Raw genomic sequence first — 17,065 nt, forward strand, 5'->3', positions numbered from 1 at the left:
CTACTGAACTGCACAGAATGCTGCACATTTCCAGACTCTGGGCAGCAAACATGGTCTCATCCCCTTCTTGCAGTGGGCTTTTTTTTTTTTTTTCCCTACAAAGAGGAAAGATGTGACCTCCAATGTTTTGTTTTTTTAAAAAAAAAACAATCAACCAAACAACAAACCAAACAACTGAGACTGTTGATGGAGTTACAGAGCTCCCCATCATGGGAACATCAGTCTTCTGTCCTTATCACTATTTTTGGACGGCACCTGAGCTTGGAGTTGTTTTTCTGAGATTCTTGCTTTGTCCTGCACTGTTCTTTGAGTGTAAAAAAGAATGTAGGCCTGGGTTTTGCACACCTCCTCCACGCTACATACATTCAGTTTGGAGTCGTTGCAGTGGACCCAAAAACCTAGGAAGCAAAGTGAGAAAGAGGACATTAGCACAGGAGGCATCATCCCTTCTGCCTGCATTTTGGAACTGTTCATAGAGAAACATCCACAGAGCAAAAAAAGGGCTGTGGAGGGGAAAAGGCATCTCTACCCTTTCCTCTACAGCTGCTTTGAAAAGGAGTTTCTAACTTGGAAAACATTTTGATGGTTTGTGTGCTGCTAAAAGGGTTTAGACACAGAAAATCATAATTTAACCAATTGTATATTCCAGCCCAAAGACTCAATTAGGAAAATAAAAACTCCCTGGAGACAGCCAATTTGTCCTTCTTTCTCCACAAGTCAGAGAGCAGTCAGTACTTGTTCAGCTGCAGAAAGAGACTGCTGGAAATTCACAACAAAACCCTGCAGATGTTATTCCTGAATAGTCCCTGTCCAGCTTCAAAACACTTTCTGTTTATCTCATCATCCCAAGGATACTGAGAAAAGACACCCAGCTGGAGCAGCTCCATGGAGTTACAGAGCAGGAGAAAATGAAGCATTCATGCTGTTAACAGCAAGCAAGAAAAGGCATCCTGAAGGGCTGCAAAGAATCTGTGGGAAAAAATGGAAGGGAAAAGGGAAAAGGGAAAGGAAAGGGAAGGAAGGGGGAAAGGAAAAGGGGAAAGGAAAGGGGAAAGGAAAGGGGAAAGGAAAGGGAAAGGAAAAGGGGAAAGGAAAGGGGAAAGGAAAGGGGAAAGGAAAGGGGAAAGGAAAGGGGAAAGGAAGGGGAAAGGAAAGGGGAAGGAAAGGGGAAAGGAAAGGGGAAAGGAAAGGGGAAAGGAAAGGGAAAAGGAAAGGAAAAGGAAGGGAAAAGGGAAGGGAAGGGAAAGGGAAGGGAAGGGAAGGGAAAGGGAAGGAAGGGAAGGGAAGGGAAGGGAAAGAGAAAGAGAAAGAGAAAGAGAAAGAGAAAGAGAAAGAGAAAGAGAAAGAGAAAGAGAAAGAGAAAGAGAGAAGAGAAAGAGAAAGAGAAAGAGAGAAAGAAGAGAAAGAGAAAGAGAAAGAGAAAGAGAAAGAGAAAGAGAAAAGGAGAAGGAAAAAAGAAAAAGGAAAAGGAAAAGAAAAAGAAAAAGAAAAAAGGGAGAGGGAGAGGAAAAGGAAAAAAGAAAAAGAGGGAGAGGGAGAGGGAAAAAGGAAAAAGGAAAAAGGAAAAAGGAAAAAGGAAAAAAAAAATAAAGTAAACATGCTCCTGGCAATACACTCTGGGAACCAAGCTACTGAATGTCAGGAAACTTGATTCCAAACAACTTCTCCTGATCAAGCTTTACAAGGCAGCACTACAGGTATGGAATGAGCCCCGAGTTGCTTGAATTTGTTTCCCCCATCCCAAGGCACACGCACCTCCCTCTGTGTTGTAGCAATATGCTGTGTAGTGTCCTGAGCCAAACCCTTTGCCATGATGCATCACCACAGCCGAGAGGTCATAGACAAAGGTCTCTTTGTCAAGAGAGGAGAGAGAGTCCCTGCAGCAGTAAGGTTCCATGTTTAATACCTGGTCAAAGAGGACATGGACCCCAATCTTCTCACGGTGATTACGTTCAGACCACCTGCAAGCACAAGGGCACGAGTCAAAACCCTGCTGCTTCACCCCTCTGTGAGATCTGATGTTAATGGGTTTCTATTCCTAAGCAGTGTGATGTGTGTGTGTGTTTGTGAATTCATGTTGAGTAATTATTTGAATAATTATCAAGTGTTTACTAACCCAACTTTTGTAAAGTATTTTGCTAACCCCATGGCTGAAGAGGAGCCAGCAGTGTGCCCAGGTGGCCAAGAAGGCCAATGGCATCCTGGGCTGGCTCAGGAACAGCGTGGCCAGCAGGTCCAGGGAAGGGATTCTGCCCCTGTGCTCAGCTCTGGGGAGGCCACAGCTTGAGTCCTGTGTCCAGTTCTGGGCCCCTCAGCCCCTCAGGAAGGAGCTGGAGGTGCTGGAGCAGGTCCAGAGAAGAGCAAGGAGGCTGTGAAGGGATCCAGCAGAATTGCTGTGAGGAAGGGCTGAGGGAGCTGGGGGTGTTGAGGCTGGAGAAGAGGAGGCTCAGGGGAGACCTCATCACTCTCTGCAACTCCCTGAAAGGAGGTTGGAGCCAGGGGGGGGTTGGGCTCTTTTCCCAGGCAACTCTCAGCAAGACAAGAGGGCAGGGTCTCAAGTTGTGCCAGGGGAGGTTTAGGTTGGAGATGAGAAAGAATTTCTTTCTGGAGAGGGTGATCAGGCATTGGAATGGGCTGCCCAGGGAAGTAGTGGATTCTCCGTGTCTGGAGATCTTTCCAAAGAGCCTGGATGTGGCACTGAGTGCCATGGGCTGGGAACCACGGGGGGAGTGGATCAAGGGTTGGACTTGATGAGCTCTGAGCTCCCTTCCAACCCAGTCAATTCCATGATTCTATGATTTTGAGAGTACTAATAATATATCTGCCTTCAACATTGTGAAAGATGCAAACATAACTCTTCTTTGTGTAACTACAAGGCTTAGGGGAACAAGAAACAAGACATCCACAGCTTCCCTACCTTGAAAACGCTACAATGTCCATCCTGTTGTGCTAATCTGAACTGATTTTGCTGCTCACCACATAACACTGCAGTTTAAGGTGGTTTTACTGCTGACTGCAGAGTGTTGCACAGGAAAGAGCAAAGGAGCTCATGTGTGGAATCAAAGGGTAACAAGAGGGGAAACTGAGGCAGACACTGATTGCATCCAACGACCACCAGATGGGAGTCAAAAAGACCCTCAGAGATAAAGTGGGCATGTGCCTTTGATGGCCTGCCTCTTCCAAGAACTAATAAACATAACCCAGCCTGTTCCTAGAACAGTCATGAATATGTATTAGAATAGTTATGAATATACATTAAGGTATGGAATATAAACTAAAAGATTAAACTTTACAGTGTGAGTGGACTGGAGACCCCCGAGGCACCCAGCGCTGTTTTGCTTATTGCAATTTTATTAATTAAATTAAAGCATGAACAGAAGAATATTGAGTCTTGGTCATTTTGTAACATCAGTAAATTGAGAATTAATCTAAGAAGAAAGTGAATATGGGGCTATATGAACCTATAATTTTCCACAAAAACAGTGTAAGCAACACAAGGCCTTAACGAGACGAACTTCTGTCTTGGTGGTAATTGAAGCGTGGGTCTTGTTCTTAAAACAAGGCACTGCCAAGGCTAAGGAGGTACCAAAAGGATGCAAACATCTGCACAGAGACCACATAAAAATGCCACAACCAGCAGAAAAAGGAAAAAATATGGCTAAGGTCTAATTTTGCTCTGTAACAAGATAATGAAGTCAGAGAAAACAAGAAAGGTTAAGGGTTCAAGTATGAGGAAGACTTCTTACTTCATCCAAAGACCCCCTAACGACATAATATTACATGAATATTGTAATAACATGATGTAATCCCTATGAATATACATGTAAACCCACCCCTTTTTAATATTCATAGAATTGTAATCAGTGTAAGGTCATTCTAGAGTTTTAGAAGCGTGCGTGTGAATGGAGTGGAGACGCCCCATGCACCCAGCTCTGCTTTGCTCACTGCAATTTCAATTTATTAATTAATGAAACCATTAACAGAAGATTGAGTCTCGGTCATTTTTAACCCCTCTGTGCAGGGAGAGGCACACAGAAGCAGCCACTGCTAAGGTTAAGGAGGTGTCATCATTTTTTCCTCCTGTTTTCACTCTGTCATCTGTACACAGCTGACCCCGTCCCTTTGTTGGGATGTTGCTGAGAAACAGCCAAAGAAAGCCAAGCACCTACTGTGACACTAAAACAACACTTAAAATACTCAGGTATAAAAATACAAACCCTACGCAGCTCGGGCTAAACGTTTTAGGAACTTTTCATAACGTTTTGAGCTTTCTCTGCTATGTTTTATTCAAGAGGTAAATACTGGAATGATCACAGGCTTCCAGCTCCAACTGATCTTTCACTCAGCAGCTCTTGGTTCATCCAGCTCACAGTTTGCAAACTCAAACAGCACTGAGCAGAATTCAAGGAAATTTATATTACTATTTACAGAACCTTCCACTGTGTGTAGAGGAGGAAACATGCTATAAGCAAAACTGACTGGAAGGTAACTAGTCCTAGTAACTAGTACTCAGAGAGGGTATCACCCATCTGCCTGGGATAAACTGTGCAGAATCATTTCTCAGGAAGCAACAGGAAGAATTTCTTTCCAAAAAGACAGAAAAAGGGGCTTGGGTGACACCACTCTGTGTGCCCCACTCACCTGAATCGTTTAAGGTGCAGTCGGAGGACCTGAGGTAGTCTGTAGATCATTAACTGCTTCTTAGCTTCACTCAGAACAAGAGGTTTAGGAGAAGACTTTCGCCGTTTGCCTACCAGAAATAAGATTAAAAAAAAAAAAAAATAAATCAAAATCAAGGCAAAGATTGTCACAGTGTCATTAATTTTCAAAAGGAGAACACAGCACTTTTCCTTATGAACTCAGGAAAAGTTCTGAACCTTTTCTTCCAGCTCACATGTACTCAGGATGGACCCGTGGGTAAATGGTTCCTAAGAATTCCTCCACAGAGCAGGAACTTCTCTAGGATCAAAACTCAGGCTTAAAAATACTGAAGCTTTTGTGCTGCTCCTAATCACACCAAGTTATGACCTTCAGGCTACTCGTGCTGAGAAATACACCAGAAATATTCAGATAGAGCTGAGACCCCAGACATCCAGGGCTGTAGCAGTTTCAACAGTTTCAACAGTTTCAAAATTATCCTGTTTGATGTTGCATTGTTTTAAAATAATATTTATCAGAGCACAAGAATAAAGCTTGTAGTAGCAAGCTTCAGTAGCTCAAGAATGGAGTATTAATACAAGTGAGCAGAAAATGCTTCCAGCCAGGTTCTGGCAGGGTTTCTGCCTGCCCAGGAACACAAAACCTCTCTTCTTTCTGAAGCAAAACTAGAGAAAAGGGAGGAAGGTTCCTCTTCCCAGTGATTACTCTTTCCAGGACACTGAACATATGACTATACCAGGAGAAAGACAGGTGGCTTTTAGAGCTTCCAATAAGAAATGTACCTGTTAATTAGATTTCTGCACCTCACTGCACCAGCTCAGAACAGATGGGTTGCTCCTCCTCCATCACGTCTGACAAGCAGTGCCCCCAATAGGTTTTGGCACCTAGATGCAGGCTGGTTGTCTCTCCCTGACTTTTTTTTTAGCTGGTTAATGCTTCCTTAGCCACTTAACTCTGAAGAAATGGTTAAAATTTGGGCTTTCCCAAAGAATCCAAGAAAACAGAGGTCAGATGAAGCTGGACTGCTCCATATCACCACTTTGTGGATGTTATTTGCAGCCTAGAATCTGTTCAAATGATATTTGGCTTTGTTTCAAGAACATGTAAGGCAATGATGATTTCCTAAAGCTCTGTTTAGGTATTTGGGACCTGATTTGCATGTTGATAAAGAACAGATCTCTACAAATATTTGCAACTTCAGCTGCTTAGTCAAACTATTGGCATTTTCCTCCCAAGGGGCTAAACGTTTGCCACAAATACCTGCATGAAAAAAAAAAAATAAATTCAAATCCAGTTTATCAGAGTAGCTGAGCTGCATGATTATACCCAAAGCTGAAATTATTTTCAGGTATATAATGACCTTACACTCAGACCTACTGCAGGAAAGCAGGAGTCATCTTCTAGCTGAGCACAGCAAAAGATGTGTTCACCTAAGAGGTAATACATTAACCTGAGACTCCCAGAATAATGTCACTTCATTGCATCTTGACAAAATGCCTACAGAGAGCTGGAAAGTCTAAGCTGGCAGCAGACCTTGAGAGCTCCTCATTTGTGATTTCTGGTCACAGGATTCAATCAAGGACAAGCAGCATAAAGATGACTTGTTATAAAAGTGTCCTGGTTTGGGCCAGGATAAAAGGGATTTTCTGTCTTGTGCTTGTGCTTTCAGCTCAGTTTCTTGTAAGGAGCTGCACTTGCTGAAATTAACAGCCAGTTTCTCAGTCAGTGTCTGCTTCTAGGACTGATAACTCCAGAGGATTCCATCCCATACACCTCACACTCAAGAGAAATCTGAGGGATCACAAGAGCTTCCAGCTTCCTGCCCTTCCTGCTTCCCTTCCTTCACCCCTTCCCTGTTTCCTTCAGCATCCTGGGAGGATTCCATCCCTCCCTCTGCCTGTGCTCCTGATCCATCCCAGCCTGGAACTGTGTTCTGCCTCCAGCTCCCAACTGCTCCTGACCCCAGGATTCCAGCCTGGACTTTCCCAGGGCTGCCCTGCAGCCTTGGGGGTGATGTGAGAGTTATTGGGGGGAAAGTGGGGAGCAACCTGGGATCAATTATCCTGGATATTTGTATAGATTTAGTCATTTTTCCTATTTCTCATTCCTGTTTCATTAAGCTGTGCAGTTTAGTTTCCAACCCATCAGTCTCTCTCTCCCTTATTCTCTCTCCTTTCTTTATCAGGGAGGAGAGAGAGATAAACAGAGAGCAGCTGTCACTTGATTTAATTGCCAGGCCAGTGTTAAACTGTGACAAAAAGTTTGCCAGCCCCACACAGAGCTGAGCAAATCATTGGGGATAAGGTTCCTCCTTTTGTCTCAAAATCCAAAACTCTTCCCCACAAGGAAATGCCTGAAGCTGCCTTCCCCTCCACCACAGACAGCAAGAGGAGTTCTGAACAGGCTCACAGTCAACCCTCAGTAAAATGTGCTGCTGGAAGGCAGGCATGAGAAAAAAAAAACAACCAAACCTCACAGCAGTTCTGAATTGGCAACCAAAGGAGGAGGAAACAAGACAGCAGGAGCAGCAAGAACTTCCCTATCCAAGCAGGGCAGAAGAAATGTTTTCACACACAAAAACATGGATCAGAAAGCTTGGAACTCAGCAAACAGGAGGTTTTCACAGCAAAACAAACTTACTGTTGCACTGGTCACAGGCATATATCCTCCCTTCCAGAGCTTCAGTCTCGGTGAACTTGGCCAACATTTCTGTCAGCATGCACTCTGTCTGGCTGACTGGGATGATCCCTTTCTCCATGGAGTGATAACGCTCAGGGAATTCCAGGGAAAGGTCCCAAAAGGGCTCAATGGTGTTGGATTTGTAGTTGCAGGTTATGCAGGTGACCTGGGAATGAAATGTGTATTCACAAGTGAAGTTATGAAGGGGCCTGCAGGGGGGCAGTGACATTTGCATCTGAAGTTTAGGGCCAAAAAGCAGTTTCAGGGACATAAAGATGAGCTGTGAGTCAAGAGAAATGCTGCTCAGTGCCAGTCTGGAAGCTGTCTGTCTCAAGAAGATAATTTCAACTTGTCAAAAAAAAAAAATAAAGACAATATTCACCTTTATGGGCTGCACATCCTCAGCTAAGCACCAGCACAGGTACAAGACTAATTCACAGCTGGGTAACAAGCACCCTGGAACTGCTTTCTACTACAAAAAGCACATATTTGTATTTATCAAGCCTTGATTTGTATTTATCAAGCCTTCCTTCCTTGTTTTCTCCAATTTCAAAGTGTATAATTCCTTTAATGTTTCACCTGGTCACTAAATAAAAATTATTCATGAATGGAGCAAGAAAGGACAAATTTCAGATGCACTTGTTTTCTTATTTCATCTCAGAGTATTCCAAATAAGAACAACAGAAAAGTTTTCAATTAAACTCAGGGGCAGCAAGTGAGAACATGAGGAGGTAACAAAACCAGAGAGCAAATCTGGCCAGAATCCAGGTAGTGGTGAGAACCATCGACCAGAAACTCACTTCCAACCTTGCAGCTTCATCCACTGAAGTGATTTCAAGATGGATTCATAGCAAGTGGAGAGGGAAGGAAAGCCTCTCTGGGTAGAAATGAAATTTGAAATTAAGTTTGAAATTAAATACTATACAGGTACAGAGGAGTTACATGAGTAGAAGAACTAGCTCAGCAAGTTATTCAGAGTGACCTGTGAACATCTTCATGCTGTCAACAGACCCACCACTGAACCATGTATCATCTTCCACAGGCAAAAGACAACTGAACAAAGAGCTTTTAATTAGGATGCCCACAAGAAGTTCAGTTCCCTGAAAAGCCAAAAGCTTTGACTTGAAAAATAGACCTTTTAACCTTTGATATGCATAATAAGTTCTTATCAGTGGTAAGCTCAGTAAGAATGAGAAGGCTGATAGAACCAGAACACACACATGGAACACTCCCTCTGGTCTCATCTTGTAAACCCTTGAGTTAGGCATTAACTAGATTTCATTTCTCCTGAAAAGCAAAGGCAGTTGAGCTCTTTCAAAATGCACTGGTCTCTCAGGGTCTGCCCTGGGGGGAGTTAATATGTTTCAGACAAGGGAAGAGCACAGGAGTAAGAGCCTGAGCACCACAACAGGAACTTTCAGCTCCAACAGAAACATACATTAAGCATGTTCAGTATCTCAAGATGACTTTCAAATGCCTGCAAAAAAAAATAAATTATCACAGACAGATTATTCTTTATAGCACAGGATGGCTGCTTTCTCTGTCCTTCATTGTGTTCTTTCCAGCCCCAGAAAAAAACAGGAAGAGACAAAACAAATTGCAAAAACAGGGTAAAAACTTAAAATAAGGGCTCAGAACTTCTCTGGCTTGTGCAGATTTTGTTCCCAAGTGGTAAAAGTCAAGCGAATGAACAACACAAGTGACAAGTATCAGAAAAGCTGACATTCTGCACAGCAACCCAAGAGATTTCTTCTTCATAGGGTGCTCCTAACCAGTTCCTCTTACTTAACCAGTGGCTCCTCAAGAAACAGAGCCTTTGCTCCTTGGTGTGAAGCTGCAATCAAGTCCTGTGCAAAAGCAGGTGCATACCTGACTAAGCAACTGCCCATGAAAAATGGTGTTGACCACCTTCAGAACCTGCTTGGTGAGCTTCCTCTGAGAGAAAGGGATGAGGATCCTGCGCTTCGTTCCTTCCGACTCCAGCTCCTGCTGGACTTTATCCAACAACTCACAGAGAAATTCCTGAGCATCCTGCTGGTCGTAACCTCGGAACGCCGGGATCAGGCTCCACACAGAGTGCAGCATGGCAAAGGGGGACACCAGAGCCCACTTGCCAGACCACATCACTCTGAAGAGGGTGTGCAATTCGTGACAGAGGGAGATGTGCTTTGAACTTGGTTCCTTGGGTTGGATGAGTTCTAAGCTCCTGCTTATTGAGGAGCCACCATTTAAGCCAGCTGGCAAGCTCTGCGTGCCATACGATCCCAGTTTGTCAGTCTTCCCCGACTCATTAGCAGCAGGCCCAGTTGCTAATTTGCCAGGCATCCTAGACTTCCCATTCACAGTTTTGGCTAAGAGTTCTTCTGTTTCACAGAGATCAAGTGTCAAAAAACATTCTCGAAACTTCTGGAGGTGACTCAGCACTTGCAGAATAGAATTCATGTAACACGTGTTTCCCAGGTTCCTCAGACCCGTCACCCCGGGAGTCATCAGAGGCTGACGTCGGATGGAATAAAACTGTTTGAACCTGCTGCTCTGCATCTGCCTTGAGGTAGGGGAAGGAGTGGCCACCTCCCTAAATTTCCTTGGAATCAAGTTCTCTCTGTGCATGTGAGACAACAACCTCGCGCTTTTCCTCGGAGGAGTGTTTGCCAGCTCCTCCAGGAGCTGCCTCTTCATCTCCTGCCTCCGCCGCCTCGCCGCCTCCTTTTTTTTCTCCAGCTCCTCCATTTGTTTCTTTTCTTGTAATTTCAGCTGCCCCCTGGAGCTCTTCTCAAACCAGGTCCGCAGAGCCTTCGCCAGCAAGGCCTGGCGCCTGTGCCAGAGAGCCGTAAGCATCTGAGATTGTCCCTGAGGGCTCCTCTGCTGGCTGCACACATCCTCTCCCAAAGCCATCGACCTCAGCGTCCTGCCACTTCTGGTTGAGGGGTCGTGTTTTTGACTTTTAATTGCTGACAGAGAGCTCCTCAGCAACTTCAGATCACCCTCCGGGTTGTCGTTCAAGACGTAATCTTGGCAAAGGTAACAGAAGACGTAGAGGTCGTTCACTTCCATGGCCAAGGGGTGCCTGGTTTCTTCAAAGTGTTTGAGTGCATGCTCCTCGATGTACCTCCCGCAGGCTACGTGGGAGCACTTCAGGCAAGCCCAGAGAGATTCGGTGGTCTGGCAGTCCACACAGTGCCACTTCTGGGGGTTCAGGATAGAGTGGTCCTGGGCGAGTCGTAGCCGCCCGACATGTTTGCATCTATCCATGTCTTACAGGAGGCTTCGCTGCTTTGACCTTGGGAAGCAAGAAACAAAGAAAAGCATCTTAGAGCCACTCTGTTTTTAAAATTCTCTCATGCACCAGCTATCAAGACATTTCTTGTCAGTCTCAACTGCAGTTTTCCCCTCAACCAACTGTATTATTTCTGTGTCCAATTATTTTATTTTTTTTTTTAAGTGGTTTTTAGTATCAGCAGAAGCTGTGGGATTGACAAGGTCTAGAGAATAAAACTGCCTCTCTGTCTCCTCAGGATGGCCCAGCCAGCTGCCAGCATGCCTTACCCAACCTGAATGGCTCACTTCCAAGGAGAAGAAGATTAATTCAGTCCACACACACGTTTGATCTTTAGCTGCCCCCTTGAAATTGATACATACAAGATGAATCTGGAATTGGAATGCGTGTCATCAGGAACTAGAGTGAGGTGACCAACTTCTCACAGAAGCCACAAAAATAGCAGATAATTGTCATAACCAGAGCATTTGCAAGTCTACAGGCTTTACACTCTACCCTCCAATTCTCTTGATTTCCCTACAGCCTCCCAAGCATTTAAATGTTTAAATAAAAGTCAGCAGGGAAAAAAAACCAAAAGGAAATGTGTAACACCACGTTTAGTAAACCTAAAGGAACACCTGCATGTATACAATGCCTGTGTGAACACACACAAACAGAAAGGCAACTGATTTCCTGAATTAAGTGTATTGCAACTGAAGAGAAATCAAAGCAGGGATCCTAAAACTCAAAGGCACAAAAAGCTTCCACTCCACGTTCTGCTCCCGTGGGTTTTAGAAAAGATACAAACCAAAAACCCCGTGTGCCAGCACTGCTGCTTCTTTTGTAAGCTTCCTGCAATGCTCTGCTCCAAGTGCAAGAGCTCAGGGTGCAGGAACAGAGCCCAGACCCCCTCGTGCTACTCACGGAGTCATTTTTAAACCTCCTCTCCTCCGCGACGCAGCATCCAGAGCGCGGAACATCCCCATGTCAGCCACAGGAGTCTTGGCAGTTCTTGGAGAATTTAATTACTGCTTAAGTCTTCATTGTAAGGCAGCAGAGCTTCAAAGCCCTAGAGAGAGAATATTCTTGTGATGCACATCAACAAAGTAAGAGCACTGGCAGGGTTGCTTTTGAACACGATGAATCCCCCCCCAGTGCAGGAGCTGCTGCGGAGGAAAGAGAATTATCTGGGAGTCATGGACACACCTAGGAACCCAACTACTCAGATGTTGAGAGATGTCACATGCAAGAAGCACTCTGGAATTTCATTCTCCTGCTTTCATTTTCTTTCATTTTTTCAATCTGCTGATCACATGTAGCCTCTTCATCCTCAGTCTTTTGTAGTGGATGACCCGACATATGGCAGAGGAAAAAATCCGAGCTAAAAAAGAACTGAGGAAAAACGTGCACCTCCTGTGATCACTTCAGTTTGGGCTGCTTGGGTAACTTGGGGAAAGAAAAAGGAGGGAGGAGATGAGGAAAAAGAGAGAAAAAAAAAAAATCTGTCTTCAATTAGATTTCATCTCTAGATGATTTTTCCAACAATAAAAATGAAATCATGAATAGTTGTCAAGTGTGAACTGCAACAAAATAAGGACTCCAGAGGAAAGAAAAATAGGAAAACCCTACAGTTTGCCAAGGGCAGAAAAGATTGCAAGGACATCCCTGTTGTAATAATCCAATAAAGATTTACACAGACTCTACACAAGACTCTACAATTACACTGCTTGAATACAACACCGAGTAGTGACAGGAGAGACAGCAAGAATAGGTACAAAGTGGTTACAGATGTCACAGGGAGTGGCACGTCTGGAATACAGAATATTTAGTTAAAAAATCATTTTACAAGTGGCAAAGTTTAACATAATGAAGGCCATGGCATGTGCTTCCAAAGCTTTAGGGACAGTTCTTTTATGGAACAGTTGCCTTGGCTGGTGTGCAGAAAACCTGTGTGACCAGGCTAAGAAAACATATTTTTACTGGTCCTCAAATTTCAGAAATTTCCTTTAGTTATTGTCTTTTTCCAGTGACACTGCTGCTAAAGAAGGAATCTGTTACAGAAAAATCAAAGCTTTTCTATTAACTCCTCCACTTCCCATTAAAGCACAAGTGGCCACTTCAGGCTTCATCTCCACAGAGTGATTCCTCTGTGTCTAAATAACCATTTGTTGATTTAAAAAGAGTTCCAAAATCCCTTTCCTTAGGGCTGATTTCATTCACTCACAAACCCCAGCACCTGGGAAGATACTTATGGAAATCCTACATTAAACAAAGGATCTATTTGATCTCCTCCTTCCAAGTTGGAAGCATCCCTTCTCACCTTCCTCCCTGACCTTTTGCACCTCTTTCCTTCTTTCTTTTTCTGGTCTTGATGGTAAATTGAGGAATAATCCTGTCTAGTCTTGGTGAGACCAAGTGGCAGAGATCCCAGCTTGAAAGAGTATAGACACTATGGTAACATTGACAGCCTTCATTTACATAAAAGAATACTAATTATGTTGTATCATCAACATCTGTGATTCTGCTCACTGCCATATGCGACAGTGTTGGGAATTTAACCCTTGAGTCTCCCCAGCAGAGCTGAAATAAAAAGGGGGCCTCAAAAATACAGTTTTTCTGGAGGCTGATTAAACAGCAGCTCCCCAGCTCTGCCAAGGTCTCAGGACACAAATATTTCCAAAGAGCACTGAATTTAGCCTCAATTTCCAAGAGAAAAAAAAAAACCAAAAGAAAACAAACCAACCCCACAGCTGATACGTTGCTGGTTTCAGCTGGGGAAGAGCCTACCAGGAAATCAATCACACACCAGATCCAGTGCATTAAAGAATCATGTTTAACAATGAAGAAGGCTGTCAGGATAGAAATTACAAGCCTTTTGTCAACTGCTTTTGCTTTTTCCTGGGTGGACCAGCAAGATTTCCTGTTTGAAGGAGGGAAGAGATTTTTACCAAGGTTGCTCAGTTAACAAAGCAGCTTTGTTACACCTTAATTCAGCAGTTGTCAGCACAAAAGCATCTTTCAGACTGCATGGGACATTCCCCACCTGTTTCCCTGTAGGTATCTGTGGATTCTTCCCTTGCAAATCTAAGCCCTAATACCCCAGAGGTTCAGCTGCTCAAGTTAGAAGGAAATGGGGTTTATTTAACCCATTAAATGAGGCATTTTTTCAACTTCCTCAACTGAAATCTGCTGTAGGTTTTGTGTCAAAGCAGAGGAGGCACCTGCTTGCTGTGCACACACCCCACTTCAGGGTTTCTTCCTCACATTAAAGATGCCTCTTACTCACGTTTTTCATCCCTTCCATGAAAAAACAAAAATAATTAAATGAACTCTCTTGTATTGTGCAACACTAAAGGCAGCTGGAGAGTTTACAGGTTCAGTCCTGCCATCCCCCACACAAACAGACTAAAAAATAAGTCACTGAAAGACATGCAGATGCCTGAGAAGGAAATTTGTTTCTCTCTTTTCCATAGGTAAACAAGCAGTTTGCCCAAGCAAGAAGAAGAATGCTCTAACAGGAGAGGTTATAAAGCTGTGATTAAAAGAAAACACAAAAGATGAGTCAGAACCTGTAAACAGTTCACAAGGGGAAAAACAAACCTTGCACACATTACAGGGCAGGAGTTCCTGAGGATACTGCAACAACTGAGGACAAATTTCAGGTGGTTGGTGTTGCTCATGGCTTGTGCCAGGCTCTCACAAGAGTGTCTGATGGTGGAGAATTAACACCTTAGAGTTTAAGGTCTTGGAAATCATAGAATCATAGAATTGGCTGGGTTGGAAGGTAGCTCAGAGCTCATCAAGTCCAACCCTTGATCCACTCCCCCCGTGGTTCCCAGCCCATGGCACTCAGTGCCACATCCAGGCTCTTTGGAAAGATCTCCAGACACAGAGAATCCACTACTTCCCTGGGCAGCCCATTCCAATGCCTGATCACCCTCTCCAGAAAGAAATTCTTTCTCATCTCCAACCTAAACCTCCCCTGGCACAACTTGAGACCCTGCCCTCTTGTCTTGCTGAGAGTTGCCTGGGAAAAGAGCCCAACCCCCCCCTGGCTCCAACCTCCTTTCAGGGAGTTGCAGAGAGTGATGAGGTCTCCCCTGAGCCTCCTCTTCTCCAGCCTCAACACCCCCAGCTCCCTCAGCCCTTCCTCACAGCAATTCTGCTGGATCCCTTCACAGCCTCCTTGCTCTTCTCTGGACCTGCTCCAGCACCTCAAGCTCCTTCCTGAGGGGCTGAGGGGCCCAGAACTGGACACAGGACTCAAGCTGTGGCCTCCCCAGAGCTGAGCACAGGGGCAGAATCCCTTCCCTGGACCTGCTGGCCACGCTGTTCCTGAGCCAGCCCAGGATGCCATTGGCCTTCTTGGCCACCTGGGCACACTGCTGGCTCCTCTTCAGCTTCCTGGCAATCCAGACTCCCAGCTCCCTTTCTGCCACTCTGTGCCCAGCCTGGAGCTCCCCATGGGGTTGTTGTGGCCAAAGTGCAGGACCCGGCACTTGGAATGTTGAACCTCATCCCATTGGGATCATCCCAACTCTCCAGTCTGTCCAGGTCCCTCTGCAGAGCCCTCCTGCCTTCCAGCTGATCGACATGAACAAACAGAAATCTTCTCTGCAATTACACTGCATCAGGTTTGTTTCTTACAGGTTTTTTTCCATCAATGTAGATCTCATTTTAAGAAAGATCTATAAGCTCTGAGATATATCAAGAAACTCATCACTTCTCACCTACTTAGCACCTTTCCCTGGAACTGCTCTGCATGGAGAAAAGGTACCAGGAGTGTGCAGCTGCACTGCAATAAACCAAAGATGAGTTAAAATGGAAATAAAATAATACAAAAGAAAAGGAAAATAAGGAAACTAGTTTAGCCAGTTCTTCTTGGACTACCAGTAATGTTATAGAGACAGTTTGAGAAGTTGTCCCCTTGCAAATCAATTACAGTATTTAAATACTGGGTCAAATCCTACTTTCTTTCCTTGTATGGCTCATAATCCTGGAAAAACTTACAGCAAGATCCTGTAACAGCTTCAAGAACCAACTGAAAACCAGAAACAATTTGGCTCTTGACTCTAAAAGACTGTTAAAATAAAACACATGACTTTATTATGTTTCTTTGTACCATTGTTAGACATTTGGAGACTGATTAAAGACATCTGCACAGATCTGTTGATACTTGCTACTTTCTGTTTCTAAATAAACAGAAAAAAAGAAGGGTTGAGGGATCAGGAAAGGTGCTAGATGTTTAGCCTTGGAAATGAGAAGCATCTTTATTTGTCCAAGAGTTGATTCCAGAATAAATAAGAGCCTTTAATGAGGACACAAACTCCTGTAGCTGTGGAAATCATCTTTAAAGGGCAGGTGGGAGGCTCAGATTCAATGATTCTTTCATTGATTCAGCCCTCTCCTGAGAGTGATGAAAGACAGAGCCTTGCACTGGTTCCCTGGGAAGTGGTACCACGTGAAATAAAGCACATTTAAAAACAAGAAAACCCCAAAACACTGTAGGAAAAAAACCCCAAACCATTCTTAGATATTCCTGGGTTCCATCAAAACTACATATCCTACACAAATCTACTGCATTTGATCAAACAGGTTTCAAATACTTGGATACAAAACCCCAAGCACCTTCCACTCTCCCCCCCAGGAATTTTTTGGGTGCAGCTCTAGAGCAGAAGTTGTACCTTGCTGGAAATACTCAAAAATGCAAATAAGGAGATTCCAGAGAGAATACAGAGCTAGAAATTGCACTCAACTACCCCAAAACTTTATTCCTCTGATTCTTTTAACCTCCCCATTAGTGAGGAACCAATTATTCACTCAGATGATTACTGAAAACTTAACCTCAGCTGTGCAGAAGATGGCAAAAAACTTCCCTGCTCAAGACCTTCCCATTCCTCTGCTAGCAAGAGCCATCCCTGTACCTACAGCACAATCCTGTGGTTGCTCCCTAAAGCCATCAGCAAGGACACTTCTTCAAACAGCAAAACTCTTTTGCCACTGATATTGCATTAAAGAAAAGGATTTGCTGCAGGAATGAACAAGTGGCACCAGTACAGCACCTGAGTAAGCATCCTCTGTCCTTACCACACACTCCAGAACTACTCACACCACAGTCAGAGCAAGGAAAACACCCAGGAACATCCAAGGAGCTCTTTTTGCTTCATCAACGACTTGGATGAGGGTATAGAATGTACCCTCAGCAAGTTTGCTGATGACACTAAGCTGGGAGGAGTGGCTGACACACCAGAAGGCTGTGCTGCCATTCAGAGAGACTTGGACAGGCTGGAGAGTTGGGCAGAGAGAAACATGATGAAATTCAACAAGGGGAAGTGTAGAGTTTTGCATTTGGGGAAGAACAACACGATGTCCCAGTATAGGTTGGGGGCTGACCTGCTGGAGAGCAGTGTAGGTGAAAGAGACCTGGGGGTCCTGGTAGACAAGAGGATGACCATGAGCCAGCAATGTGCC

The 17,065-nt window shown here is 44.3% G+C and overlaps 1 protein-coding gene across 1 annotated transcript in view; it reads right to left on the minus strand.

Annotated features, from left to right (window-relative positions):
- Positions 1–207: 207 nt before the first annotated feature.
- Positions 208–17,065, minus strand: part of USP49 (ubiquitin specific peptidase 49) — a 34,588-nt gene continuing 17,730 nt past the window's right edge. The window contains exons 2-7 of the mRNA XM_030465476.1: positions 11,519–11,663; positions 9,208–10,618; positions 7,300–7,504; positions 4,642–4,750; positions 1,756–1,961; positions 208–398 (exon numbers count right to left, since the gene is read on the minus strand). Of these exons, the coding sequence (XP_030321336.1) occupies positions 208–398; positions 1,756–1,961; positions 4,642–4,750; positions 7,300–7,504; positions 9,208–10,590 (2,094 nt within the window). The 5' untranslated portion in view covers positions 10,591–10,618; positions 11,519–11,663. The remainder of the gene's footprint in view (positions 399–1,755; positions 1,962–4,641; positions 4,751–7,299; positions 7,505–9,207; positions 10,619–11,518; positions 11,664–17,065) is intronic.

This window comes from Calypte anna, chromosome 26, assembly GCF_003957555.1.
Source record: "Calypte anna isolate BGI_N300 chromosome 26, bCalAnn1_v1.p, whole genome shotgun sequence".
NCBI classification, from domain to species: Eukaryota; Metazoa; Chordata; class Aves; order Apodiformes; family Trochilidae; genus Calypte; species Calypte anna.